Source organism: Pagrus major, chromosome 16 (assembly GCF_040436345.1).
Source record: "Pagrus major chromosome 16, Pma_NU_1.0".
Lineage (NCBI taxonomy): Eukaryota > Metazoa > Chordata > Actinopteri > Spariformes > Sparidae > Pagrus > Pagrus major.
This window is the reverse complement of record NC_133230.1, coordinates 26137523-26165228: the sequence shown is the minus strand read 5'-3', so window position 1 is coordinate 26165228 and position 27706 is coordinate 26137523. Positions and strand designations below refer to the sequence as shown.

Here is a 27706-nt window from a genome sequence, read left to right as displayed (position 1 = left end):
ACACCAGCAGCATCCAGGGCCGCGGCTCACTGGGAGAGGAGGGCTGGGCTTTGGATGAAACATAGGGTGTGTGTGTGTGTGTGTGTGTGTGTGTGTATTGTGAAGGGCTGGGGGGGGGGGGTCTGAACATGCATTCTCAAATCTGCATATGAATATAAAAAAGGGTGGGCTTTGCTCAAAATGTGGGCTGGCCTTATGGACAGAACAAATCCAGCATTCCCGTATTCTTCTTCCAGTCATTCCTACAGTAAACACTTTCCTAAACTAAACTCCAGCTGCATGTACTGTAAAGTCATATGATGGACAGGAGGAAGGCAACCACCTATTAAAGCTAACATACACAGAGAATAGTGTTAACCACATACTCAGCAGACTTCCCTTTTTGTTTAGCAGCCATTAAAACATGCTGCGCTAAGCAGTCCTCATTCCCATTGTGGCGCTAAATGACTGACTCTAAATTATGTTCTCCACTGTATGGTCTTATGTAAGAATATATTTTTATAGTGTGTTACTGAGTGCAAAAATAATCCAGAAGAAGTTAATGCGTCATTATTATAATTACTATTACAGCCCAGCATTTCTGCTCCTTACTCAGCCGGAACCTCCTTATGGTGAGGTTAATTTCAGATGGAAAAGAAGAAGGGAGAGAGCGAGAGAGAAAGAAAACAAAAAAAAGTCTTTAAATGGCCCTGCTATCCCATTGGTCCCCTCTGCAGCAGTTTAAACAAGGCTTTAGATGACAAAGACGTCTTCCAGTGCGGCAGGTGTTAGTCTCAGACTCTGCCCCAGGCAAACAGGCACACTCCAACAGGAGGAAATGAGGGGGGTGGAGGGATTGGGGGGGGGGGGGAGAGAAAAGAGAAAAGTGTTTGCTGGGGGAAGAGATAAAGGCGCGCCACATGCAGAAGCGAGGGCCAGAAGTGTAGCCGTATTGTTCATGCTGGTACTTAGTCAGGTGCTAATTGTCCCCACCGTGCATCACTTTCAATTACCAGACTGTCCTAAACAGTAGGACACCCCCCAAATAAACAGCCTGGTTTCTCTGTCCCGCTCCCTTTTGTCAGAGCGCTCGGTAAATAAAGCGTGGTTAGTAGTGGATGGAAAAGGGGGGGGGGGGGGTAAACAGCCAGGACGAGCGAAGAGTAGGTAGTCCGCTGGACGCAAACAAAGCTTCCGGTCCGACTCGGGGCTTACCTTCACCCTTTACAGTATTTGGACCTTTAAGATATTTTTTAATCTAAAAAGGAAAAACAGAATAGAGCATCATGTGAGAGAGCAGTGGACAAACACCATACCACACTGCAGCAGGACACAACACAATGCTGCGGAAAAGTTCTGACAGCTTGTGTGGAGTCGAGGTTAGTCATCACTGGAGGGTTTAAAAGTCAGACATGTTGAACTGAGTGCCATTTTTCTGAAGAAACCTAGAGGCCGTGATGTCTGATGGTACCTCACAAATCTGTCCAATTCATGGATATCAAAAGTAACATTTTTGAAATCCAAAGTATGAATTGTGGGCAGTTTACATGGCAACAGCAGGCTGAGAAACATTTACCAGCAGTGTTACTACGAGAGAGGGTTAAAGGGGGAGAAAAGTAAAAGATGCAGGGGCACCTCAGAGGGTCATGGGAGCTTTTAAGTGGTTTTATCCACTAGAGAGTACCGCCTTCTCGTGTGGTTACTCATTTTGAAAAAAGTTTAGAGGATGAACAGAAAACAACAAAACAATCACAACTGAGCAAGCAGTGCAGGTGTAACACAGTAAGGGCAAAGCACTGTGGATGGAGTCTTGTGTGACAGATGGACGAACTCATGCAGAAGCGACGACTGACTGGACTGAGGGTGAGGTTGCAATCAGAAACATGGAGGACAAGGCTGTGGAGCCAAAAAGGTTAGGAGATGGGTGATAGGCAGGGGTGGGCCGAGGGTTAAATGTCTTACAGCAATACTAGTGAGTCACTGCAGGAGCGCTTCATTTAGCCATCAGCACGCAGAATCTGCAGTTGAATTCGAGACCTGCTTTGGGGCTAAATCAAGCGCAGCCCCCAGTTAATTTGATGATGCTGTTCACAGGGACCTAAATGAAAGAATGGATGGATGTTGGTGGGCTGGGGCTGGGGCTGGGCGTCATGCCTAGTGTGGAGGAAGCAGGCAGAGTCTTACAGTCATGTTTGGCCCAGGGGTACTCCATGTCCCAAACCATCCCCGGCCAACGCCTGCACGCTGTCATGGAGCATGGATGACATGTTAGTGGCAGCAATGGGAGCCAGAGCAGGATGAAGCGGACAGACATATGGATTGACAAACTCTCATACAATCGCACATACACTCACACACACAAAGGCATGGGATGGAAAGGAGTAACACATTTCAGAAGGGTGAGAATGAGGAGCAGTGTCAGCCAGCCATCACTGCTACTTTGAAGCTATATGCTCGATGGGACGAAGACAATCAGGCATGACAGAATATAGCATTGTGTATGTGGTTAAATATTTGGCCTAAAGCATTAGATACAACTGAGGTTTTGAAATAAAAAAGTCAAAACTGTGTTTGAGCTACAGAGCAGCCTTCAATTTACAAATAAGAATACATGAAGACACAAATTACTCATTAACTGTGGCAGGCTTTGAGTAGTTTCCACAGTTAATCAACTAAGTGATGATATAAAATGAATATGAAACATTTTTGACCATCCAGTAATCGTTTACTAATAACTGTGAATATGTACTGGTTGTAGTTTATCAAATGGGAATTGTATATGTAAACAGAAAACCTTCGACTGTTTGAATATATCATTTTGGGATAATTTGGAAAATAATGATGGCCATAATTTTTTTTTTAAACAATTTTAAGACTGACAGAAGAGATTTCCACACACTTACATCTTCCGAGGGACACTGATGCTTCCAGTACCTCAGTAAAAAAATGAGCCAGGTGGAGCAGAGGGTAACTTGCATTATCAACATTTTAAAGCCTAAAAGAGCTAACTTCGAAAACTCGACTTAAAAATACAGTAGAGCTGCAACAATTCATCAATTAGATGTCAACTATTCAATTTATTGTCAGCCATAAAATGGTTAAAAAGTCAAAATTCACAGATTCCAACTTCTACAATGTGAATACAATGTCATTTTTCACCATTTTCTGACATTTTATATACAGCTAATTGATTTATCAAGATGCGCGACATCAAAAAACAAAGCATATTGTGATTATTTGTGCAGCTATGATTGGAATATGATTTCACAATTAGTGGGAATGATCATTATTGCATAACAATCTTTGTATCCACTAAAAAGACAATTGATGATGTGACATTTTTTGGGATCTGTATAAAACAAACATTTTTTCTTACATCTGGAGAACAAGATTTGTAGGCAAGGGCATCACTACAGTACTTTGTTATAATGCTGCATTATCACAGATTTTGCCTTTTTTTAAAACATTGCAGCTTCTTGAGATTTGGATATTGCATTATTATATTTCAATTACTTGTGCAGCCTTAATGAAAAGAATCGTTAGTTAAACCAGAATACCGCTCTGTGGGATTTAACCAATATACCTGGCAGTATCCCCTTCTTCAGGCAATTTCCAAACAAAAGCGATTTGTTAAATTAATCCATAGCACTGTTATAATGGTTAACCTACAAGAAAGTCACTGTGTAACAGTCCTGTATAGAGTGAGTGAGTCCTGGACCAAATACAGATGGATGGATGGACGGACACACACACACACATACATAGACATACACACACACACACACACACACACACACACACACACACACCCTTATATTAATCTATTTACATGCAGAGATTCCGGCGAATTATGAATTGCCGTTCAGAACAGGTTTCCGCAGCAGTGAGGGCGACACAACAGCCGTCATTATGTTATGGACTCTCACATTAGCAACAGCATACGCCCCATGCTGTGAATTCTCAAGCCTGGCTAGCCTCTCTAACCTCTGTCCAGCCAAAAATTAACAAATGGTTGAAATGGTCTTCAGTATCAGATTTTCTTCCTGTTTCTTTTACTCTCCCAAACACCCCCTCCTCTGTATTTTTCCCCTCAGTCCTTCCCTTTAAGTTGGTTTGGTGCTGGGGATGACAGTACGTGAGTAGAGGCCAGTCTGGGGAGATTTTTCACCTCCAGAGGAGAGATGGGCAAACAGTATGGTAATGTGGCTGACCGACTCTTGTCCGCCTGAATATACACCTGCTGTCTCAGAAGCTGAAGTCCTACACACACACACACACACACACACACACACACACACACACACACACACACACACACACACACACACACACACACACACACACACAAACACACACAGAGCCTAAAAATTTCAGACATTTAATTCTCACATGCCAACGTACCGGATAAAAATATTACATACACGTTAAAACGTATGAGCGCTGACAGATTTGAAAATGACAAGATGGTATTGCCAGGTGCTTTCCTTGTCAAAACAGAACGTGTGTCGAGATCCAATAGAGTGGAAAAGTGCAATTCTGTATTGATTTCGGGGCTGTTGCAGATCGATCGGAGCTGCTACAAGTAGGAAGAACAAGATAAGACACGTTTTCCATTCTATTCATCACAGGCTGATAAGAGTGCTGTGCTGACATCCGTGAGCTGCTGTTTGGCGGTCAGATCTCTTAAGTGTTGGTGAATGAGCTCATGAAGACGCATGCATGCATGCACGCACACACGCACACACACGCATGCACTCTGCAACCGCCATTTAACAAGGCTGCTTATATTCATAGGAAAGTAATTGCACGGAAAGATGCAGTTTGAAACAAGAATAGATGAACAAAGTAGCGTGAGTGAGGCTTGAGGAAGTGGAGAAAGCAGAGTGTTTGAAGTCGGTCGGATGGCGTGAAGAGCCAGGCCCGTCGTTTGATATTCATCAGCGAGCGTAGGCGTAGAAGGAGAGTGCAGAGGATGAGGGAGGAGGAGATGGGGGCAAACAGGTGCGGAGGAGAAAGGAAACAGGGTCAAGAAGAAGAGACAATGAAGAAAAGGAAATGCAAAAATGTGATGAAGCAACAGTGTGATGGAGAGACAGAAAAATGGGGGCAAAAGAGATGGAGTGGAAAGAACATGAAGGAGGACAGAGGTGTAGTGTGGTTCATTTCTCACCTGTCCCACTCATTGGATAGCCAGGAGAGGGGGAGAAGACCTGCGAGGCAAAGTCCTCAAAGGTCATGACCTCTTTGTGGTTCTGAACAATGGCCTCCAGGTACAGTGCCCGCTCCTCATAGCTGTTAGCTCTCGTTAAGGAACAATACATAAAGGCATGTTGGAGAAAAAAAAACAAGGCAGCATAATATAGTTAAACTTAAAACAATCACATGTCAAAATCAAAACATTTATCTGTCCATAGCACAATTTATCAGTCAGGAACAAGTCATTGTAACAGTCATAAATCCCATCTTTTCCCTGCCGCACTGCATATACGTGTAGTGTCAGAGTGAGCTGGGAGAGCTCCATAGGGCAGGGTAGCTCCACCATCAGCAACCCAGCCAGAAGCAGAGATGGAACAATCAGCCTTGCCACACATCCCTGAATGAGAAAGCAGTCTCCAAAATAATCATAAAAAAAGAAAGAATACATCACTAGTGGCGTGATGCTCCAAACCTCTCCTCTACTCCCTCTCTTCTCTCTAATAGAACCCCTGCTGCAGGCACCATGTCTAGGACCACCCTCCCCGACGTGCTGCCTGCCACTTCTCCGTGCCATCAGGGGGAAAATTGGAGCCATTTGAAATTCAGAGTGACAAGCAGTGACTGGAGCCTGGGCAGCCAGCATGCAGGATGGATGGCCGGATTCGAAATGGGAAAAGCTCAGATTAATAAATAAATAAATAGGCTGGCAAAATGGCTGCCGGGTGAGGGTAGAAAACATTCTGATGGCCATTATCATATCATTATCATAGATATATTGTGCTGTCTCTGTTGTGGAATGGAAGCAAGTGCTGGATGAAATATGCAGCGGGGAACTATCGGAGTAAAAAGTTCTATCTGATGGCGTAATGATAGTAAGCACTTTTCAGATTTAACTGTGTGTGTGCATGTTTGACAATGAGTCTGATTATTCTCACGGCTGTCTGTTGTGGCCAATTTCCTTGATAGACGACACCTAACAAATTGCTCAACAAACACATGCATTCTCACTCTCACCAACTCCACTCTCTCCACTCAGAGAGCCCCCTCCCCCTCATCTCATCACGACTGCCAGCGTGGAGTGGCATTGGGCTGCCGCCAAGGCTGAACCAGGCTGAGCTGAGATAGGCTGGACTGGGCCGAGAGGCTCTGGTCTGGGTTAGATAGATAGGACGAGACAGTGACTGGGCAGGACGCCCGCTGTGGGCACATGCCGCCACAGCAGGGGCCAAGGCAGCCATGACCAATGGCTTTGAGAGAAGCGTGGCAAAGCGGGGGTGACGGGCACCTGAGCCGGGAGGCACCAGAGGGTTCCACGGCCAAGCTGCTCATAGGGACAGACAGAGATGGACAAAGGGCAGACAAAGGATAGGGTAACAGAGGACAATAGGAGCAGGATGGGTTTTTGTATACCCCTTGAAATGTTAGAGGTGTTTGGTTCCTCACACCCCATGGAGCAAATTATTAGTCTTTTAAGTGTAATATGTCTTTTAAACAGCAAAAACAAACAGCATTATTTTGACATGGAAGGAAAGTTAGAGAAAAATACAAGTAATTGTATGTTAAAAAAAACTGAAATATCTGGGAAAATAGGTAAGTCTTTCTGGCATTTTGTGGGAAAATCAAATTTTTGGGTAAACACATAAGATCGGACACTTGTCAGGACACAACACCAAGAAATTAATTATAGTAAAAGCTCAGATTTCCTAGCTCAAATTGAAAAATTGAAATGGAAAGTAGGTTATAAGACCTGTCAACTAATGTACTGTATCTCCATTCTCTACAGGGCCAATGTCTCCATTTAAGACGTGCAGAGCAGCATGTAAAAGCACTTCCCTCTTGAGCTCTATATCTGTCCTCCAGTCATAGCCAGACAGGCAACGTCACTGTTTTCTGTCACTTGCTGGAAACAGTATTGGACAAAGAGTGGGCATCCCAGTCTCTGCTGCCATGGTAACTTGGGTCACAGCTCTGTGTGGTGGGTCATATCCAGGCTTTTATGGATGACAGACAGAGAGGAAGGATGTTTGTAAAAGAACAAAATGTGCCCAGATAGGTAAGACAAAATATAGTAGAAGAAAGGACTTAATGAAAAGAAATGAGAGAAGTTAGAAGGAAGCTGACAAACAGAAGACAAGGAAGGACGAGGGGAGAGGAAGAGAAGCTCGGCACAGCATGGGTCAACAGAGCCATATGGCTGTCCATTATCAGAGATGCAGATGACTGGAGGCCTGTTATTGAGATTCCTAAAGCAAATATTGACTCCAGCTGGAGCAGACGCTCTCTCTGACTCTGACACACGCCTCTCCTCCACTACTTCCTTCCGTTGCTCTCTATCCAAGTTAGACAAATGGATTATAGTGGGTGAGAAAAAAGCCTTCAAAGACTAAAATGAAGGGAGATAGTGTAGAACTATCAAGAGACAAGAGAAATATATGACAGGCTGCCCGGAGAGAAAGAAAGGGGGCGAGGGAGGGAGACTAATAAAAGGTATTTTGGAGATGAGTGAAAACGAGAGCCATAATCAGCTCACTTAAGTAAATGTACGACGCTATCTGTGGGTAAAAAAAATTGCTGCACAGAATTCATACCTGATGCACAGTGAGAGGTAATCTTGCCTTCTCTCGCTCTCCCTCATCTTTCTGCTTGGCTCTAATTACTAAGCCATGGGCACAGCTTGTTCCCCCTGCATATGCACAGATGCTGCTGCCTCCATGCAGTAACTTAATCAAGGGACACGTCCAGAACAGTGACGCAGAGGCTATGCCCATGTCATGCACACCAAACCCACTGACACTGACCTACTTTTGTAGAAAAAATAAGCTACAGCTACTGCTGTTGCGTGCTGGGCGACGCTTCATGTTTGTGACAAAACTTCTCTGAAAAGGCTGAATCCCAAAATATAAAATGTTATGAAAATCTCCAATCTCCACTACATTTTATGCTGTACAATGAAATGTATAAAAATGAAAATGCAGACAGGTCTACATTTCCACAGATGGACTGCAACTTAAGTCACCCGTGACATAACTGTCATTTAAAGCAGAACTGGGCGGACAAGCAAGACAGGCCGGTGTGTAGGAGGGGAGTGTGTTGCACCACTTTGGGAATTTCCAAGGAACCCCTACGTTCCAAGTGGCTGCATTCCTATTAGGGACAAGAGAGGGAAACCAATGTAACGTCTATGGAGCGTGGCAACTATTGGGATAGTAATGAGAAAAATGTAATGTAAAACAACAAGGTAGAGGACTGATATCTAGAGACATGAAGGTTGTAGTTAAGGAGGTATGATAGTGGGAAAGAGAAAAACCCAAATCCATTCTACTAACGACAACATTTTACACATTTGGGATAATGTGTCCCCTGCTTGCCCTCTACTTCCTTTGCCACTAGTGAAGACAAAGGAAGTGACTTGTGTTTGGCATGTGGTGGCTGAATGTAGGTGTGTATCCGAAAAAAATACACAGGTCGATAATGCACACACATGCCAAAAAATAAATTCTGTATGTGGCTGAACAAACACCACCAGAGCCAGAATCCAGCGACAAAGATGTGAAAGCATATGTGCATGTATATATGCTTCAGCCTACGTGTACATGCATATGTATCTGTGGGTGTGTGCACATATGTATACATATGCATGCCTGCTGTCCAGATGGTTGGGACGGGGGCTCTGGGGGAATGGTGGGGGTCAAGCATCTTTGTGGATCAAAGCCAAGGTCAGGGCAGCTGCAGTGGCCCATGTTCAAGGTGAATGGAGGCCTCAGATGGCTCTTCATTAGCAGGCTGTTCCGTCCCTGCTGGACCCCGTTGGCCAACAGTCACCAACCCTCCTCATCATCATCTCCCTCCCTTCTTACACTCTCCGTTCACAGGGACCTGTCCTGAAAATGCCTGTCCACTGGGATCCATTTTGTGCAGTGTGTGGCCCCGCCCAGGGCACACAGACACGTTCACATGCTTGAAACATAGGCGTTTGTGCATTAAGTAGGCACAACACACACACTCACACTAACACCCTCCACCCACCCACACACACACTATTCCCTAAAAGTGCCTATATTGACCTCTGAACTGGTGTCTCTCTGGAGAGAAGCATCCTGACCATCCAGCCTCCGTCTTTGTGTTCCTCAGTCCTCCTGCTGACAAAAAGCCTCAAGCCACCACTTGCCTCTGACACACACACTCAACATCTTTTGAACACACACATGCATAAACGTCCCGTTTATACATCATGGCTCCTTTACTTGAAGATACTCTGAATGTAAACAGTTTAAACTCAGTGTTTTCTCAGCATTTCTCACCACCAAACAAACATGTGAATGTATTTACCTCTCATAAAAGATTGGATTTTAAATGTGGTTCCTTTTAATACCTGCCACCATCTGTCAATCAAAGATAAAACAGAACCATCAGCAGGAATGTTTATCTCTTCAGCTGCATTATAATGGCCAAATATGTGTTTTGTGCTTATGCTAAAAGGGCAGAGATACAAACAAAACAGAACTGCAAAACTCAACTGATATGGCAAAGAAGTTACTTCAAATACCTCATTTACCTATGTTTGATCCAGGACTACTTGCTTTGGCTACAATAATAAAAACTGATATTAGCTACACTGTGATTAATTTAAATATCATTCAAGTCCACCTATGTCCAGTTAAAATAATTGCCACATACCTGTCAATTCAGGTACCCACAAATTCTAAGAGCTTCAGGCAGATCTATGACACAGAACTGCGTTAAGACAGAGATTGTGGAAAATGTATTGTCAAAATTGTTTAAAAACTGAAGGTTCCCAGGAGACAAGAGAGCTCCATCACTGTGAAACACAATCTACAGTTTACCATGTGGCAAAACCCAATGAATCTCATAAGGGTTTTAGTCAGGAGACGACAATGAAACCAATGTGAAGGAAGTTCAGGGATACTGAGAGCATGATGGGATAAAAAAAAATACTTGGCCTAAATGCCAAGTGAACACCAGTGCCATATCTGGGGAAGACAAGATAACGCTCAACGCCTCAAGAATACCATCCCAACAGTGAACTGTATTAGTGAAGCATCATGCTATAGGCATAGTTATCAGGGGCTAGGACACTGGTCAAGACTAGAGTGGGTTCAGGTGTCAGTGGGAGACTCTACCAAAATTCTCAAATAGAACCCTGTTTTGCACTTTACTTGTAAAAAAAAAAAAAAATCATTGTGCAAGGAGTTTTTTTTTTGTTAGTTGTCTAACGTTCTGCATTATTAAGAGACGTAGAGATAAAGACTGTCACTCACACAGTAATCTGTTGATAAGACGGGGCCAGGGGTGAAGGTCCAGATTAAGCAAAGAAGCATTAGTAGGGGTCTTAAGACGCCCCACACTGATTTCACTACTTAAGCTACTACTATCCACTTCTAAGTCACAGAAGTCAGATGACGGGTGCAGGGTTCCTGCCCCCTCTGCTTGTGCCAAAGATGCCCCTATTTATTTTTAGTGCAGTGCCTTTATGCTAAGTTTTCATAGTCAAATATGTAGGGCAATGTCACAACTGGCCATAAGGGGCTTTGTCATGTGTACAGCAAATGATGCCCTCTGTCCTTAGACTCTTGATTCAGGAAAAATTCCCTGGAATAAAAAACAGATGGAGGAAACATCGGGAAGATCGACAGAGGAGGGATACCATTTCCACAACAAAAAGACATGCAAGAGATGTTGTGTGTAAAGACAAACATAGTAAAAGTAGCACACAATCAGGATGACAAAATCATAAGAGAGATAGTAATATGTTTGGCAATGTCCTGCTTTTGCTTGATTGTCAAAGCACTTTGTACACTTTGTTTTTAAAGGTGCTATATGAATAAAAGTTTATTTAAAAGTTTATTATAAAAATATGTGAAGAATGTGGTTGTTAAGCAACTTCAGGTGCCACCAAATAGATAACAACTCAGTCACATGACCTCCCCTCTACTATGGAGACTTGGAAAGAGGACAGACTACATTGACTCATAAGAGGCTCAAACACGCCATTAATACAGGTAGGAGAAAGGAACACATAAAGGGAGAAAAGTGGAGAGAGGAGACACAAGAAGAGAGGATTAAACTGGGTGAAGATCCAGATCCAAAACATATGTATTGAGGCACTGACAACCAGGAGAGAGAGAGTGGTGTATTCTGAGTAGGTGAAGTGATTTCTTCAATGTGCTGATCACATAAGTGGGTAGGATCAGGGGATCAGAATAGCAGGGAATCCTCTGACTGTGTAAAATTTTGATCAAGAGGTGAAATATAATGAGAGAAGAGCAGAGGGCAAAGAATGGACACCTGACGTACTCCATATTTCGCATCAGAAATTATTTGATGTAGCATTACTTTAGGAAATACACTGTTTTCTCTAAGATATCCAAGACTAACCGTCCGGGAACCAGGCCAGAGACACCAATTATGTAGGTGAGAGAAACATCCTGCTTTAGCAGAAGGAGCATGTTTGTAATTCAATACACATTCACATGAGAGGTGCATTTTTTCCACAGTTTTGATTCACACCATTTGCGTTCCAATCTCCTATAGTCCTGCTAAAGAGCATGCATTTCTTCAGTAAACCGGGGGGGTAGACCTCTTTGCATGTGTAGTTTTGGTAGAAAGAGGTGCAACTGCATCAAGGAGACTAGAAGGGGCTGTGTTTAAGACACTTGTACCATTTCAACAGAGGCCTGTTGCTGCAGTCAAGTGAGCCAGGACAAGCCATCAATTCTGAACCTATGATATTACATGACAAGCAAGATAACAGTAAACATCTGAGAAGCATATTTCTGAGAGTTGCGTCGTGTAGGCTACTACCTTGAGAACGTCTATCTGTGAGGTAGATTTGAAGACACACTTGTAGTAATTTAAAAAAAACCCCATCTTAATCAAATGAGACACAATCATGATGTACTGTATGTTAACATAACCCTCAGAGCAGACACATGGCAGACCATGACAACTAATGATTCTGGGAGTTTCACTTCACAAGTACCCCAAAAACCCGCCCTAATGGCTGCTTAAAAAAAAAACTTTGCCATGCATTGGGAGGAACCACTCCTATGCTCCTCAGGCCTCCACAGCAGCAGCCAAGGTTAATCCTGTTTGTAGAAGCGCTGGTGGTAAAAGGGGCTCTTGTAGTGAAGAGGGACAGTTTAGAGATGAGGTGGAGGGTGCCTCTAGGTGCTTGACCCCCCTTACTCTCTTAGCCCCACATCTGCCCATTAACCTTGGCCAATCAGCTTGACCTTGGTGAGGAGAGGAGCTCAGGAGTAGCACACAGTGCCATTGACTCCCAGCAGTCACATAATTGGCCTGTTAAGAGGAGGGGGGGGGGGCTTGGTTGTGCCGGGTAGCCATAGTAAGCATGGTAAAAAAAACAGATGTGGTCATTATCTTTCTGTTGAAAGGCATAGTGCCTCTCGTCCTCGTACAATATGCACTGTATTACAGAAATATTGTCCACCCATGTGGGTTCTTGTACCCTGCTTCTGTGGTGAAAAAGAAGAAAAAGTGTCAGATTTGAACAATTACTGGTGGCAAAGGTGTGGCTGGAGACATCTTCAAATGACTTGCATCCAGGCTGCTGTTCCCAGTCTTTACACCGGCTACCATAGGAAGTTATGTAAGCAGACTGGTGTAGCATAAACATGTCTATATCAACATCACAGTGGCAACTCCAGGAGGCATTGGTATGGAGAAAGTGATTGGACTGCATATGGATGAGCTGTCACTTGTTATGGAAAAAGAGATAAGAGACAGAAACATGGCAGAGAGGCTGGGAAATGTACAGAGAGGATGCACAGGGATAAGGATTGGTGGAGACAGAAAAACACAGGATGGAACTATGGAGAAAGAAGGCGGAGATGGAGAAGAGGGAGGATGGAAGATGGAAAAGAGGAGGGGAAGAAAGAGGGATAAAACCGAGCAGGTGTTGATTGGAGAGAGGCCAGGCGGTGAGTGCCAGCGGTACCTGTTGTCACAGCGAGGGCTGAGGTGTGAAGCTCGTCTCAGCAGAGGCCCTTAGAGGTGTGAGGTGATTATGGGAAAAACGCGGAGGAAGACAGAGACATTTAGATGGAGAGACACTGAGAGGAAGGGAGATAGGGACAGAGAGAGTGAATGTGGCAATAAAGCTGGCTGCTGGAATAATGGCAGAGTGGGAAGGAACAACAGATTGAGGTGGATAAAGTGAGAGCGTGTATGACAGAAACTAGCCAGCAGGGTGATTGTTTAGTGTGTGTGTGTGTGTGTGTGTGTGTTTGTGTGTGTGTGTGTGTCCACTCCCATTTTATATGGCAGCTACTCAAACCTTGGTGTCTCATTAAACAGCTTTTTGCTGTAGACACAGCAGCAGGACAGAAAATGTCTGAACGTGTCACAGATGCATTATGATGAGTGGAGGTGTTTGTGTGCCCATTTTCTGGGTGTGCATAGACATACACAACATCAGATGCTCTAGAGGAATAGCTGGTTTTCAGAGAGATTCAACAAGTAGCCTAATTAGGAGCGGGAACGGGAAACTGCAGCTCACAGGTCCCAGAGGAGTCGGGCCAAACAGTAAGCCCAGGTTAATGATACCTCCTGAGGGGTGAGTTTCCCACAGCAAGAGCTTTCTAAGCTCCAACCTCCACACCTCTCTACCGTCCATCTGGCATTCAGACAGCGGGATGGGAAGTTATGGCTGTGACATCACTCCTAACCTGTGACATCATCACTGCCCATCAGTGATTTCACACAGGTTTGCCACAGCTGCAGACAAAATCTGATGTCTGTGAGCTGGCATGACCAGGTTATTTATGAGCTGACGGGAGGAAGTAATCACCCATTTTCTCAAGTCTCTGGCAGCCCACCATTCCTCTGGGGGACACTAAAAATCGATTTCTGCTCCGCAACAAATCATAAGATGAGTACCTACAACAAAGTCAATGTTGACCTCTAAACTATCTTAGGTCCTACTGATTGTTGGGGATTCACAGAATATAAATGATGAAGCAACAAGTCATCCTCACAACACAGAGACAAAGGACACCGGAGGATACCGGGTGACATCATAATTTGTTGTAGCATGATTTTTTTCGACACAACATCACTGCCATCAAAGCCTACCGGGCCTGTGTATTCAGATGAGCCGAGTCTGTAACCAATCTCCTTTTCAAAGGACTCTGTTCTCCATTGATGAGTCCTAACGCAGCAGCCTTAGATGTGAAACACAATGGGTCGACATGATTAATCAAACACAGGCCCATTATAGCCAGACAGTCACACAGGCCTCCACTGTGCATTAACAGAAAGTCATAATAAGATGAGCAAAAAGGCTCATAGGGATGAAGATTAACAGATACAGTTCTGGGTGAGAGTTCTCTCTGAAGGTCCCCTTTGTCAGTGACGATAGCCAGAGTGACATGAATGCCTCCGCCTTCTGGAAACATTATTAGGTCAGGACAAAGGTGTGCATCTTATGAGCTATCTGACGGTGAATGTGCGTCATATTTTTCCTTCAGTTCCTGATATTTGAATTGTTCAGAATCGAGACAGGGGACAGCAGCATCTATCTGATCTCAATTTGAACTTTTAATAAAAAGTCAAAGATGAAACCGAGAAGGGCACACTGGAGCTAGACTGATTGAAATCCATCTGATCACCTTGTCCTTCTTCCAACTCTCATGATGAAATTTATAGCTTGATAATTATCACCAGGCTGCAGACTCAAACTGTGGTTCAGCCCACCTGAACACACTTTGAGCATAGCAGCAAGCAATGTCCTATAATCTATTTGACATAAGAAAAACAGTGAAATTGTACAAGGAGAGGAAAGTCATCTCTGGGTCATGCCAAATGGCTCTGATTTTAGCCATATGATGACACTGCTCAGACAAGCAATGATGAAATATTAAAACAAAATGAACGCAGGCTTCTGCAATTTTAATGATGCTTGTGGCATGTGCAACAGAATAACTGTGATGCCGCAATGCCAAGCATCTCTGTCTGCTTCCCCGCCAAGACACACTCAAGTCTCTTGTTCCTCCATTGCCCCCTCTGTGAAAGGTTCATCGGGCCAATTAGGTGGCCTGGCCTTATGCAAAATGACAGGCATTTAGCGGGAATGATAATGATTAGCGCTAGGTTACATATGATCACAGCTGTGGTGAATGCACAGAGCAGCGAGGGTTAGTTACTGAGGGCAAGAGTGATTCCATTTGCCCTCTTATTTAAATTTTGGACATATTTCAATTAAAGCCGTTGTGGTAACAATGACATAAAAACTCTTATTTAAGAATTACATATGCAGACACTGGACGAATTTGCTCAGATCATTTTGCTAAAATGTTAATAATGAAGGATGACTATGTTGTTGTTGAAGAGCCAAGGATATGATAAAAAGGCTTGTGTTGCAAGGCAATTAAGGCAATCCGTACAGTGAAAAGAAATGTGTAAGGTACTTTTAAGTGGAAAGCTGTATACTGTATAGTATGTCTAACATCCGGTAACACTTTATAGTAACCATCAATAACCCTCAAAGACCTACAACATTTTTGGGGGTGCCTGATTTTCTTGTATCCCTGTTCTTGCAATCGGCATCCAGTGCCATACATCATTTAATTCAGGAGTACCTTAAGTTTCAGTCCGTAGAGTTTAGAGACCCAATTTTACATTTGCTGTGAACTCAATAAGACAAATAAACTACACTTCCCTGGGTTCTGTCTATCAAAAATATGTACCTGGATGTTTTAGCATTCTATATTAATTATTGCCAACATTTGACCCTTCCTAAGCAAGTTACAGCCATTTATAATAATATTATCCAATAATATTCAGTGAAAAACGGGTGTAGTCCTATATTTCATTTTCTGACAGTGTAGGTGTGTCCAAAAAAGTTCAGAGAGTAAACAGAAAGGACATTGAAGCAAAAGTGACATTTCCCCTGAGTAATATATTATTCATTGAACATGAACAACAAAAGTAGCATGACTACAACTGTTGCCCATTGGCCCAGAGGAAGAAACTACATGGGTTTCCTTGACGAATTAAAGCTGCAGAACATGATGGCGTAATCACATTCACTCTGGAGCCCCAAACAAGATTTTACTGGAAAGCTGAGAAACTCTACTTTACATGAGTTTTAAAGCAAATGGATAAGGTAAGCAGTTCAAATGTAATTAAACATTTTAGAACAATAGCTATTTAAAGCTGCTGGTGGCTGTCTAAGTCTTTAAGGGTTAATTAGTTAGTTTTACTTTAGTTAATAGTTATTTTTCTGTTAACAATGAAATGCTTTATAAACCATTCATTGAACAATTGTTTAATACATGGTTTAAAAGTGAAATAACTATAAACTAAAGCTTAATTAAGTATGAATTTACCATTTATTAATGATGGTTATTACAAAGTGTTACCGAAATCCTTATTACATTTGACCATTCAGTCTTCTCAATCTGAAAGCAGGCATATAGTGGTGTACATCTGACATTAATGTGCAGGGTGGGTAAGGAGCTGGGGCACAGCCAAGAAAAGAGGCCCAGCCGTGTACCTGCTATAACTGTAATGGATCGGGAAGATGGCAAAAGGAGATGTATATACTATGTATACACACATAAGCATGCACACACAGAGAAACCCACACACAAAACCTTAGGCAAAAAAGAAAATGGACTTCTGTGTTGGCAACAGCTTTTTCCTAATCCTCGCCCCTGGGCTATATTGTGCAGTCAAGCAGGCTATTACATGGCAACAATTAGGGGGGCTGGAGCCCAACACCTGGTCGTCTCCTATTCTGGCCCTTCAGTGGCAGCTGACTGTACAGTCTCACAGCCAGGTGGCCCTCCTTCAATGACATTAGCTAGTCACTCCAGGGTTAATCAGGAGCCTGCCATCATCCAGTGGGCATGCATAGAGGCCCTTTCAGACTGGAAGCTTTTATGGGGGGGAGAGGGATGATGGAGACAATGTTGTTATAAAAACTTGTTCAACTGAAGATCTCAGACAGAGAGCCCAGATAATCTAAATTAACTTGGGGGAGGGGTTTGGGCCTCTTGGATTCGTGGGTTAAGTTCAGTGTGCTGCCTTGATTGGCTCAAGCGTAGCTAGCGGCACGTCAACTGTGCATCCTGCAGATTATAATGGACCTTTTCATGGGCGGACAAAAACAGATGGAGGAGCGGGAAGTGCTATACATCCATGCAGACGGGTGATGATGTGGGGGGAGGCAAACTGGATTTTGTCAAAGTCGGCAGATACAAAAACAAGTGGGTGTAGCTAGAGCGGCCCGGCTATATCTGCCTGCACAAAGCCCCATTCCAAAGCCCCCTGGCTTGGAGATCTGAGGGTAAATAACACTCATTAGAATAACAAAAGCTATAGATTTGTACCCAAATGAGCTAGAGTCTCATCAATAGTAATTAGAGGCTATACATAACTAATGAAGATGTGTACACTACATTAAACAAAGGTACCGAGAGCTGTTGTGTATCTAAACATAGAGTGTTGGATAAGTGGATGTCTGCAGCACAAAACTGTTCTTACATTTCAACCAAAACAATAAGAATGAGCAGGATGAAAACAGAAATGATAATCATCTGTTGTATCAATATGAATTCTAATGTAAGGCTATCAAGTTTTTTTTTTTTTTTTTTATAAAAAGGTCCCATTACTTGAATGTGTTGTGTCTGCAACCAACAATACTTTCCCCCTTGTCTGACATCAAACTCTGAATCATTAAGGCCTGTTGCAGTGGAGAGACACAGGAAGATTTGGCCGATATTTCTCAGTGCTTCTCTTTCAGCCACTTGACAATAAAACACAGAGTATTACTATTAACACATCAAAGGCAGACAATGCACAGCGATGCATACTTAAATGTTTTTGTTTTTGTTGTTGCTTTGTTTGCCTTGCCTTGTCTGTCAATGCAGAAAATTTCATTTAGTGCAAAAATGCAAATGCTGCAAGGCACAAGGACATCCTCTAAAAGAGAACAATGGCCACAGGCCAGCCGAGGAGCAGACACTGCCTTTGAACCATTTAAAGAGGCATTAATGTGCAACTTATAAATAATCAACTAATTCCTTCTTAAAACAGCCAATTAAGTCTGTGACATTAAAAGCAAGGAAGAAAAAAAAAGAAAAAGAGCAATCCCCGTCTCCGAACAAAAAAAAAAGAGAGAATTGTAAATTCAATGGCCATTTAGGGACAAAGACACCCAATAATGTCACAAGGTGTCTTCACAAGAGTCCCAGTAAACCCAGGGCCACATCAGAGACCAAGAGATTCCAGCGGAGAACGATGAGTGACATTTCACTGACATTTCCCAGCAGCATTCAACGCGGGGCTGTCTCAAGACGGCATCAGAAATATCTATGGATATGCTTGCATGTGACACAGGCGTTAAGGGATGTGGGTTCTTTCAGGGGATGGCCTCAGCTCTGGGGCTGGGTGATGAGGAGCATGGACCCTGGGAGATTGAATGGTAATCACTGGAGCACAGATAATGGATGATTGAAGGCTCTTTCTGCGCCGCTGTTGGATTTCAATATCAGAGAGGCTCTAGAATTGGGATTCTTATCAGGGGCGGTGTGTCAAACAAAGGAGAGCTGAGCGTGAAATATGGGGTCCAACTCAGGCACACGACCATGGCGATTAGCACGAGGATAAAAAAGGCCGCACAAACAAAAGAGGGCAGCTTTAGCCGGACAAAGGGCTGTCCACTGCCTTGTAACAAGAGACACGGAAGAGAGGACATAAAGGAAGGGAGAGAGTACTTGGTGGTAAAAAGGAGGACAGGACAAGAGTTTTGCTGAGATGGCTGGAAGATGAATAGTGACAGAGCCAACTGTTAAATAGTGTTCCAGATTCCCTGCTTCTGAAGAGGAATAATGGACCAGCAGGGATGAAATGCTATATACCCCGCCTCAAAGCCATTCATACACATCCAAACAAACACACATTTCCATTCACATACACACTCGCACACACAAACACACATGGTGGCACGAGGCTTCACATCTATGCCAAATCCATCACAAAAAAAACAAAAAACAAAAAAAAAACAACAAAATTATTCCCATTTATCCCCAGATTCCAAGCGCTACAGCTTGCCAGGAAAGCTCATTAACCCTCCCTTCAAGAACCCAGAGACAAAAGAGGGGAAAACAAAACATAACTAATCAATGAGAACGCACCCATTGAGGATGGTGGGATTGGGGGGGGGGGGCAAGAACATGCATCCATTTGGATAACCTGAGAGGGCTAACAGCTTTTGCTTTAGTGTTGCGCTGGCTGGCTACGGGGCAGAGAAAGAAAGTTCATTAATTAAACAGGGCTAGGGGGAACAGATGGAATGGCTAGCTGGATGTTTATCACTTAAAGCAGACAGACAGGTTTTAACACCCACACTAGAAGCAGCGCAACTACACATCAATCACAGTGAACACGTCTTCTTAATGCCAATGCAGTCGGTACTAGTCCAGTGGTGACGCTGGGGTCAGGGTGTTCTGGCTGGCTGATGGACAGAGACCGATGACCTATTAGCAAGAAAGTCATTATAGCAATTTCATTTGTTGGTAATATTTAGGGAGGACACGTGTAGTGTTTTTGGACAGGGTTAGGGTTAGGTCTTTCCAAGGGTATGGTCTTGATGAGTGTTGACATCCAAACCAACACAGTCACTCATTCCTTTACATATTATTGAAATGTATTAGAAATGTATGACAGCTATTATTTCATTATCAAATTTCAACTATCAAATTAATTGCAAATTAATCAGTTAATCGATTTGAGTAAGTTTTTAGGAAAAGTTAAAATTCCAGCTACTTCAATGTCAATATTTTTTGGTTTCTTTCTACTCCTCTGCACAGTAAACTTAATATTTTTGGGTTGTGGACAAAACAAGTTATCTGAGCGCATCATCTTGGGCTTCATTGACATTTTCCACCATTTTCTGACATTTTACAGACAACAGATGAATAAATCAAGAAAGAAAATCAACAGATTAATCTTCAATTTAAAAATAATGGTTATTTGCAGTTCAATATATCACAACCAAAATTAATACCCAGTTGTTTGTTTGTAACATTGCTTTCTGTATGTTATTTTGAATTATGCACTCCTCTTAGGTTTCTATATCTGATGTCATGTTTTTCATTTCAAATGTAATGGCCTTTAGAAACCAGCAGAGAAAGTACCTAACAAAACCTATATTTGGTTTGTCTATGTACTTAAAGGATTTTTTCTTTTTTAAACAAAACAGTTTTGAATTTTGAGTTCTATTTGATTAAAGTGAAAATTCTTTAAGAATTCATCAATCTACATAAATGTATCCTAATACAGAAAATACTGATATGCCCTAAAGTTGACCAAGGCCAATGGAGATGCTCCTGTTATTCTACCTGACATGCAAAGCCTGAGTTGGGACAGAGAAGAACTGGCAGTCTTGCTGGCTTTCACTTTGCCGCTCACAAACACACAGATGTCAGACATTGAATGCCAAACAGACGGAGAGAGAAGGGGAGGGGTGTGAGGGTGGGTGTTCAAGTTTAAAAATACACAGAGCATGACATTCTTTGGGTTACACTAGGCTTAGAAGTTGTACATGCTTTCTTATTATTTTTTGCAATGTATACAAACAGAATTGGTAAGAAAATGAAACAAAATGTGGAAAAAGTTGAATTAACTCAGGTGGACTGAAATTACTTGTAAAGGAGCACCTCAATTAATTTGGCCTTATTTGTCATAAAGGTTGCAGTAAGACACACACAGGATGCATGGTGCACACAAACACACCCTAGCGCACAAAGTATTCTGGCTTGTAATACCAGAGGGACAACAAAATAAAAGCAGCTTCTGTATACACAGAAACACAAACACAAATGCACTGACAGGCACAACAGTTTGACACCAGCAGTGTGTGTACGCTACCCCAGGCGGGGCTCTGGGTCCCTGCTGTTGGCCGTCTGGTTCCACGCCTGCTCTACCTGTGTTTAAAGGGGGCGGCCCCCATGAAGCTCAGACCTCAGAGTACAGGCTGGGCTGGGCCAGGCCCCAAGGGCTTTCAGGGTGTGGGTGCCATGCAGCGGACGCCTTTTGTTACGGGCTGGGTGGCAAGAGGAGGAGGATCTGATGTGGGGTTGGTGGAGGGAGGGAGAAAAAAAAATGAGTAATGCTATGAGTCATTCTGCATTAGCAGGATGGGAGGGAGACCAGGGGTGGGGTGGGGTGGGGTGGGCGGTGGGGGTGGTGGTGGATGAGGGGGGAGTGAAGGGAGAGAATACTTTTGCATGTTGTATGAAGCTAGACGCCATATGCCATCCGAGCTGGGCTGCCTCCTGAGTCAGGGCTCTTGGTTTGACAGGCCTGTGCTTGCCCCCCCATCACCCCCAAAGCTACCCCCTTCTCCCCTAACTAACACCCTCCTCCCTCTAGGCCTTCCTAGGCTCCAGCAATGGGCTAGGCAATTGCTTTGGTTGTGCATGGACTGCGCACTGTGTATTTGTGTGTGCGTTGGAGGGGTGGTGGTGGGGGGTGGTACTCAGTGATCTGAACACATCGGACATTGTCGTGAGTCCCGGCAGGAACAGCTGGTCAGCTGGAGAGAAGGGTGGGAGGGGGATGGGGATAAGGAGGGGGGAAGAGATGGGAGGCAGTGCGCTACACTGATAATGGGATTAGGTTAAAACATTCAGTGGGGGAGAGAGAGACCCCTCCTCTCTGTGTAGCCCCCCAAATACTGCATAAACTCTCAACCGCTCTATCAAAGCCAATGCCAGCCTCCACCCAAACCACTCTGGCCAAGTCCAAGCAGGGACTCTTGAACTCAGAAAGGGCCCCTAACCCATCCCCCAACTACCTGCCTACTCACCCAACAACATCTTACTGCCTCCAACTAATCCAGTAATAAGGAAACACCACTAGATACTTAATATACAGTGATTTCTTAAGTCTCCTTTTAAGAGTAACTTGGGGCATTTTTATAAGACCCATTTTATTGGTCAGTCCTGTTTTCCATAAACAGGAAGTTGGCTAGTTATACTCGCATCAGCCCAGACCATTACACGAATCCAGCATATAATGACTAGCCTGGCGTCTCACTGTGCCCAGTCAAGCACTGTGTTCCACACTGATATAGACTGCTGAGTATTATCTATGAGGCTGCCGACAGTTATGGCACAACAGCTGGCAAATTAGACCTATCAACGATGCTAAATAATTCATGTGAGACAACACTAACATGGCAGATCCTATTCATGACATCCTATCATGCATACAGGCGCACTTTCATCTTCGCTAGGTGAGGAATCGTACAGTGTACAAAAGAACGCGCTGCTGTCGGACAAAGACACAGTGAGAGTGGGACAATAACTTGCTCAGAAGGGGTGTGAGAATATGTCACTGTCAATGCACTGACTGTAATAATTATGATGGCGTCTTGGAGGGGGGGCTGCAACAGCACACAAAGGAGTGCATAAAGGATATCATATCCATTATATTTTCAGTATACATCCATTGAAATTGTGTACATGTCGTTTTTGCATTTGGTGGAGCTGGGGGACTGTAGATATGCTCACATGAGCCTGCGAAGGAACATGACAGACTTCAGCAGCTTTCTGGGTTCCACTGAAAGGATCAAGCCCCGTCCTCTCTTCTTTTTGCTACTGCACACAGACACACACACACACACACCATCTAAAAGCCTGGCTCGCATGACTGGCGATGGGCAGAAACAGATTATGGTTATTGATCGCTGCCTGGAGATGGATCTGTGTGTGCGTGTGTTTATGTGTGTGTCAGAACAGAGGATGGGGACTGAGGGCAGTGTGCAAAAACTATTGATTCCGTCCAATAGGGAGGCTATGTCTCTGAATCAAGGTCAGTTCCGCACCGTCTCACCTATTACAAACTCGCCGTCTCCCCAACACACACACATGCGGACAGTTTTTACCCTTAACAATACCCCCATCACAAAGAGTGATGGACAGCACATCAAACCCAAGTGCTTGTTGAAGAGAGAAATGAATCCCAGTGTCTGGATGAAGACATTATTCTACAGTGACAGTATGAAGGTTCTTCATCGTATAGTAAATGGCAGCAGACAGCAAAGCCATCCAGTGAAAGGCTGGGTTCAGGTGACACAAACAAACTCATTGTCTTCTTCAAGCCAATTTATCATACACTGTGTGCATGAATTGCAAAGCCCCATTAATAGACGGACAACTTTATATTCACTTATTCTACTTTGGTGAATCAATAAAAAGAACGGTGCATTAATAAAAACTCCAGTTGTGTGTGAACACTTTGTGGTCACAGTTATTCCAAGTGCAGCTGTGAAGGGTAGACTAGTTGCAGACAATACACTTAGAACACACAAAGCTAGACCAGCTGCATTTTCCATCAGGCATATAAATAATAGATGATACATTATGAGTTGTTTGCGAGAGGCTTGTGATATGATGTCTATGAGGCCGTGGTCGTGTCTTGACGGAAGAAATTCTAACTGACAATGAGAGCTGGACACTATGAGGAAACAAATGCAGCTACACAGATTTCACAAATCAGAGATGGAGGAAAAGCAGAGAGGGAGAGACTGAGGATGGATAGGAAAACAGCAAGGAGGGAGCATCTATCTGAAAAACACTCCTCTAGCCTATCCATGTGTGTATGTATTTTCAAAAAAATGTTGCTGGTGGTCATTTTTCAATATCAAATCCTATTAGCCTGAGAGATCCTGTGAGTGTTGCAGCAGACTGCTGGAGTCCTCTCAAGCCTTGGGACGGAGCAAGAGAGGGGGCCGCAGTGCCATACTGGCCTTTTATCTGGACACACGGGGGTCATATAGCTTCTCTTTGAAGAAATATTCAACTAATTACCTTGGAGAGTGGCCTCACAGGCAGAGAGTGCACTGTGGATTGTTAAGGCATTTTGAAGGGGTAAACTAAGGATGAGGATTTGTGTTTTGCACAAAAAACACACATCCCAGACAAAAAAGGTAGGGTCCATGTTATGAACTGTGAAAGAACTGCATAACCTGAGAAGATGAAAGAATGATGTCTGGAGAGGGAAAGTGCAAAGGGCTGGTGTAATACAGCAAATCCAATGATGGAAGCATACAAAGGACTAACTCCACCTGCCACTCATGACTTTGTGTCGTCAGTCATGATATCCTGCGATCCCAATTCTCTTAAATCTAAAAACTTTATAGTGACTTTCACATTGCACACACCAAGCGTAACATTTTGCCTCTGTCCTCACAAGCTCTCGAGCTCGGCAGACAAACAGCAGAAAAAAACAGACATACAGATACTCATGCTGGCAGTGTGCTTTGCCTGGCACATTCATTCATCTCCTCTCTTGGAGTGTGTGAGGCCTGGCAGCCTATCAGTGCCAGAACTCCAGAGGCAGCGCTTATCTCCTCCCATAGATCATGCCTTTGTGCTGTCTGCTCCTCTGCTAAGGAATGCCAGGTAAGGCTTTTGTGGCCCAGCACAGGCCCGGTACTGTCCCACCCACCCACCCCCTGAGGCTCACAGAGGCAGGCAGGCCTGTGGCTGTGACCCCCCCTTCTGGCACTGAGAGTCACACTGGGCTAATTCACTTGGCGTTGGGTAACAGACATCTGTCACTCAGGATGCCCCCGGGGACACACAGACAAGGCCTGATATAGAGGTGGGGGGCCTGGGGATGTGATGCACTGTGAAACACATACAGGCAGACAAATACTGACACATACCCAACTGTAAACAACATACACACGACGTGTGCTGTCATGTAATTAGAGACCAGAAGCCTTTGTTGTAAAAGACTATGATACAAGGACATGATCATTTTAGAACAACAACTTTTTAAAAAAATGTCAGTGTCTAACAAACAATAGATACTAGTCTTCCACCTTGGGGGAGGTTTCTATAGCAACCGCCAGAGAGGCAGCGTGGTTCTGGTGAGGCGGTGCAGTACATGCTGTCCGAGGAGGAGCGGGGCGTTAAGGGAGATCAGGTTTCGCCCTCCAGGGGCCATTCCGACTCTGCCCCCCCTTTCACCCCCCAACTCTGTGCTGCTGGCATTCACATGCTAATTTATCTCCATTGGTGATTACACTCCCTTTAAACCAACTGACAACTACAGCTGGAGTCAGGCTCTTAACGGCACACTGTTGGATGGATGGGTGGAGGGATGAGAGTGAGTGTGTGCGTGAGTGTGTGTGCGCTTGTGTCTGTATGCACTTGTATGCATTTGTTGAGGGTGCTCCTGTTTCGGCTCTCCTTGTGCTACATAAAACTGTAGTGACAGATGATGACACGTTATCTGTGTTCCTGCCCAAAACAGCCAAACGCAACCTCCCATGATGCTCCAGGCTGTGAAACAGGCCTGGCCTAATAGCTGTATGTAAATCAGCCAGCCCATAAAGATCAGTGTCAGCACTCAGCTGTGTACGTTAGCTGACGTGACAAGCACGCCACATGTCTCAATGAATTTAGCCAAATGGGCCACTGGTGGTGCTTAAACTTTTAGCTCAGTTGTGTTACACATTTGATGAAATCATTCTAAAAATATCACTAAATGTAAGCTCATTACCTTAACGGTGTCAAGGGTTGATTTTTTTTTAAATTGTTGCATTCCTCTGAGGAGTCATCCCCGTATGTGATAGTGAACAGTCAGTGAAGCAGAATGCTTGAGGAGTAAAGGATACAAGCTCTGGTAGAGAGTCAGCCGTGACTTGACAGCTCTGCTGGCATTGATACAGGTGGCCCGCACCAAGCTTGGCAGCAGCGTCCCAGTGATGATGGCGCCATTAAACAGAGGCCCAAAGAAAGGAACCTGGAGAAGTTAAGATTAGAGCATGAAAAAAAGGAATCAGAACATGAAGCATCAAACCTTCAACACTGATCCCAAGCTAATTTAGTCAGTGTCCCTTCATTCTATACACAAGTGCCCAAAAATTAGAAAAGGTTGATTAAAAATCTTTTTGTTCTTTAACCGTTTCTCCATCTGTTTTAGGGCAAAGGTTCAAGTTGAAATTGGATTTTTTACCTAACTTTGCATGACAACCACACATATCTAATGCAAATCAATGTTAGGTAAATGAAATTAAAATGACAATCAATACTAAACAATGCCCTCATATTGAGCTACCGAACAAATACAAAGGAGCAATATGCATTTCAGCGGCAGCCTGCGAGTGTATGTGGGTACACACGTCTGTTCATGCATATTGGAAGGGGGCCCTTAATCACTGGAGCTCAATGGTCGTTGACCTGGAAGTTGACGTGAATGTCAAAGTCTCTCCCAAAGGTCCTGCTGTCTTCAACTTGCAAGTTCAGCTTATATAATAACCAGTCAAATTATAAAATAAATGAATTTTAACCAGAGATGATAAAAACAAATTAACTTAATCATGTGCCAGAAAACTCGGTTGACATTGTGTAAACTAAAACCAGAAATTTAGTAGATAGTGTGACAGGTTATTGGAGTTAAAATATTGTAAAGATTGACTTTCACAGGGTGGGGTTTGCTTGGGGGGGAGGGCTGAAGAGTGGCAGACTCGGCCCCTCTCCCAACTGTGCTTTGGCTATAAAAACCCTCTTCTTGGTTGAGGCTACAATATGCTATATGCGCTCATTTGTGAACCATCTGCAACCATTGAAGTAATTAAACTTATTGCACCCGATACTACTCTTTGATTGTCATATTCCTCCGAAAGAAATGCTTAACTGTTTAGTTGTCCAACATAAAAAATCCAAATAGTTTCTCAAAGGGTCTTAATGAATGCCGTTTGCATAACACTATGAGTGGAATCATTTTGAGCCAAACAGATATGGCAATAAATTGTTATTATGATCATTTATACTTGTAGAAATATTATTTGTAAAAGAGTAAATAACTGAGAAATAAGTGAGAAGGAAAGTCTGTCATATAATTAGACCATGTGAAAGAAATTCAACCCATTATTAAAGTATATGAGAGCGAATCGACCATAGGGCTTGTCTATGACTATCGAAAAGGATTCAACATTGAAGTAACATTTGCAGTTTTGCTACAATATCAATACAGGTGGGCGAACAAAGAATTGATTATAAAAATGGGAAGGACTATAGGAACAAGGGCTTAACAGTTAATCAAATATTGGAGGAGCTGCATTTTTCTGATATAGGTAAGTTGTGTCAAAACATGCCAATGTATATGAAGATGCACCAACCTACAAATCATAGTCTCCAGATTAGAAGATTAGATTAGCATATTGTTCAGTTCTAACAGAAACACTATAGTAATAGCTCCACAGAATTGGAAGGTGCTCTAGGGCCGTATACTTCTGATGGTCTTAATAAAGTTAAGCTGAGACTCTTAGTTTCTTGCATTATATTATGCATTTCTCAGTCATCTCTCCAAAATGACGTGATTGAAGATTAAAAAAAAAAAGATAATCAAGATCTTAACAATGAGAGATACAAAACATAAAGTTGTGGAAACATTTTTTCCTCTGAATAAGGTCACATAGGAGGTATTGTGGATCTATCTAAACATCTAAGGCCAGCCATTCTCAGAC

At 43.4% G+C, this 27706-nt stretch overlaps 1 protein-coding gene across 3 annotated transcripts in view; it reads right to left on the bottom strand.

Moving 5' to 3' along the window:
• ralgapa2 (Ral GTPase activating protein catalytic subunit alpha 2) overlaps positions 1 to 27706 on the bottom strand; it is a 94561-nt gene that overhangs the window by 3638 nt on the left and 63217 nt on the right. For 2 of the 3 annotated variants that reach the window (XM_073482745.1, XM_073482747.1), the window contains 2 exons: positions 25853 to 25980; positions 5150 to 5271 (listed from right to left, as the gene is read on the bottom strand). In XM_073482745.1, the coding sequence (XP_073338846.1) occupies positions 5150 to 5271; positions 25853 to 25980 (250 nt within the window). Of the gene's footprint in view, positions 1 to 1194; positions 1238 to 5149; positions 5272 to 25852; positions 25981 to 27706 lie in introns of all 3 variants that reach the window. The other variant, XM_073482746.1, reaches the window with a different exon arrangement.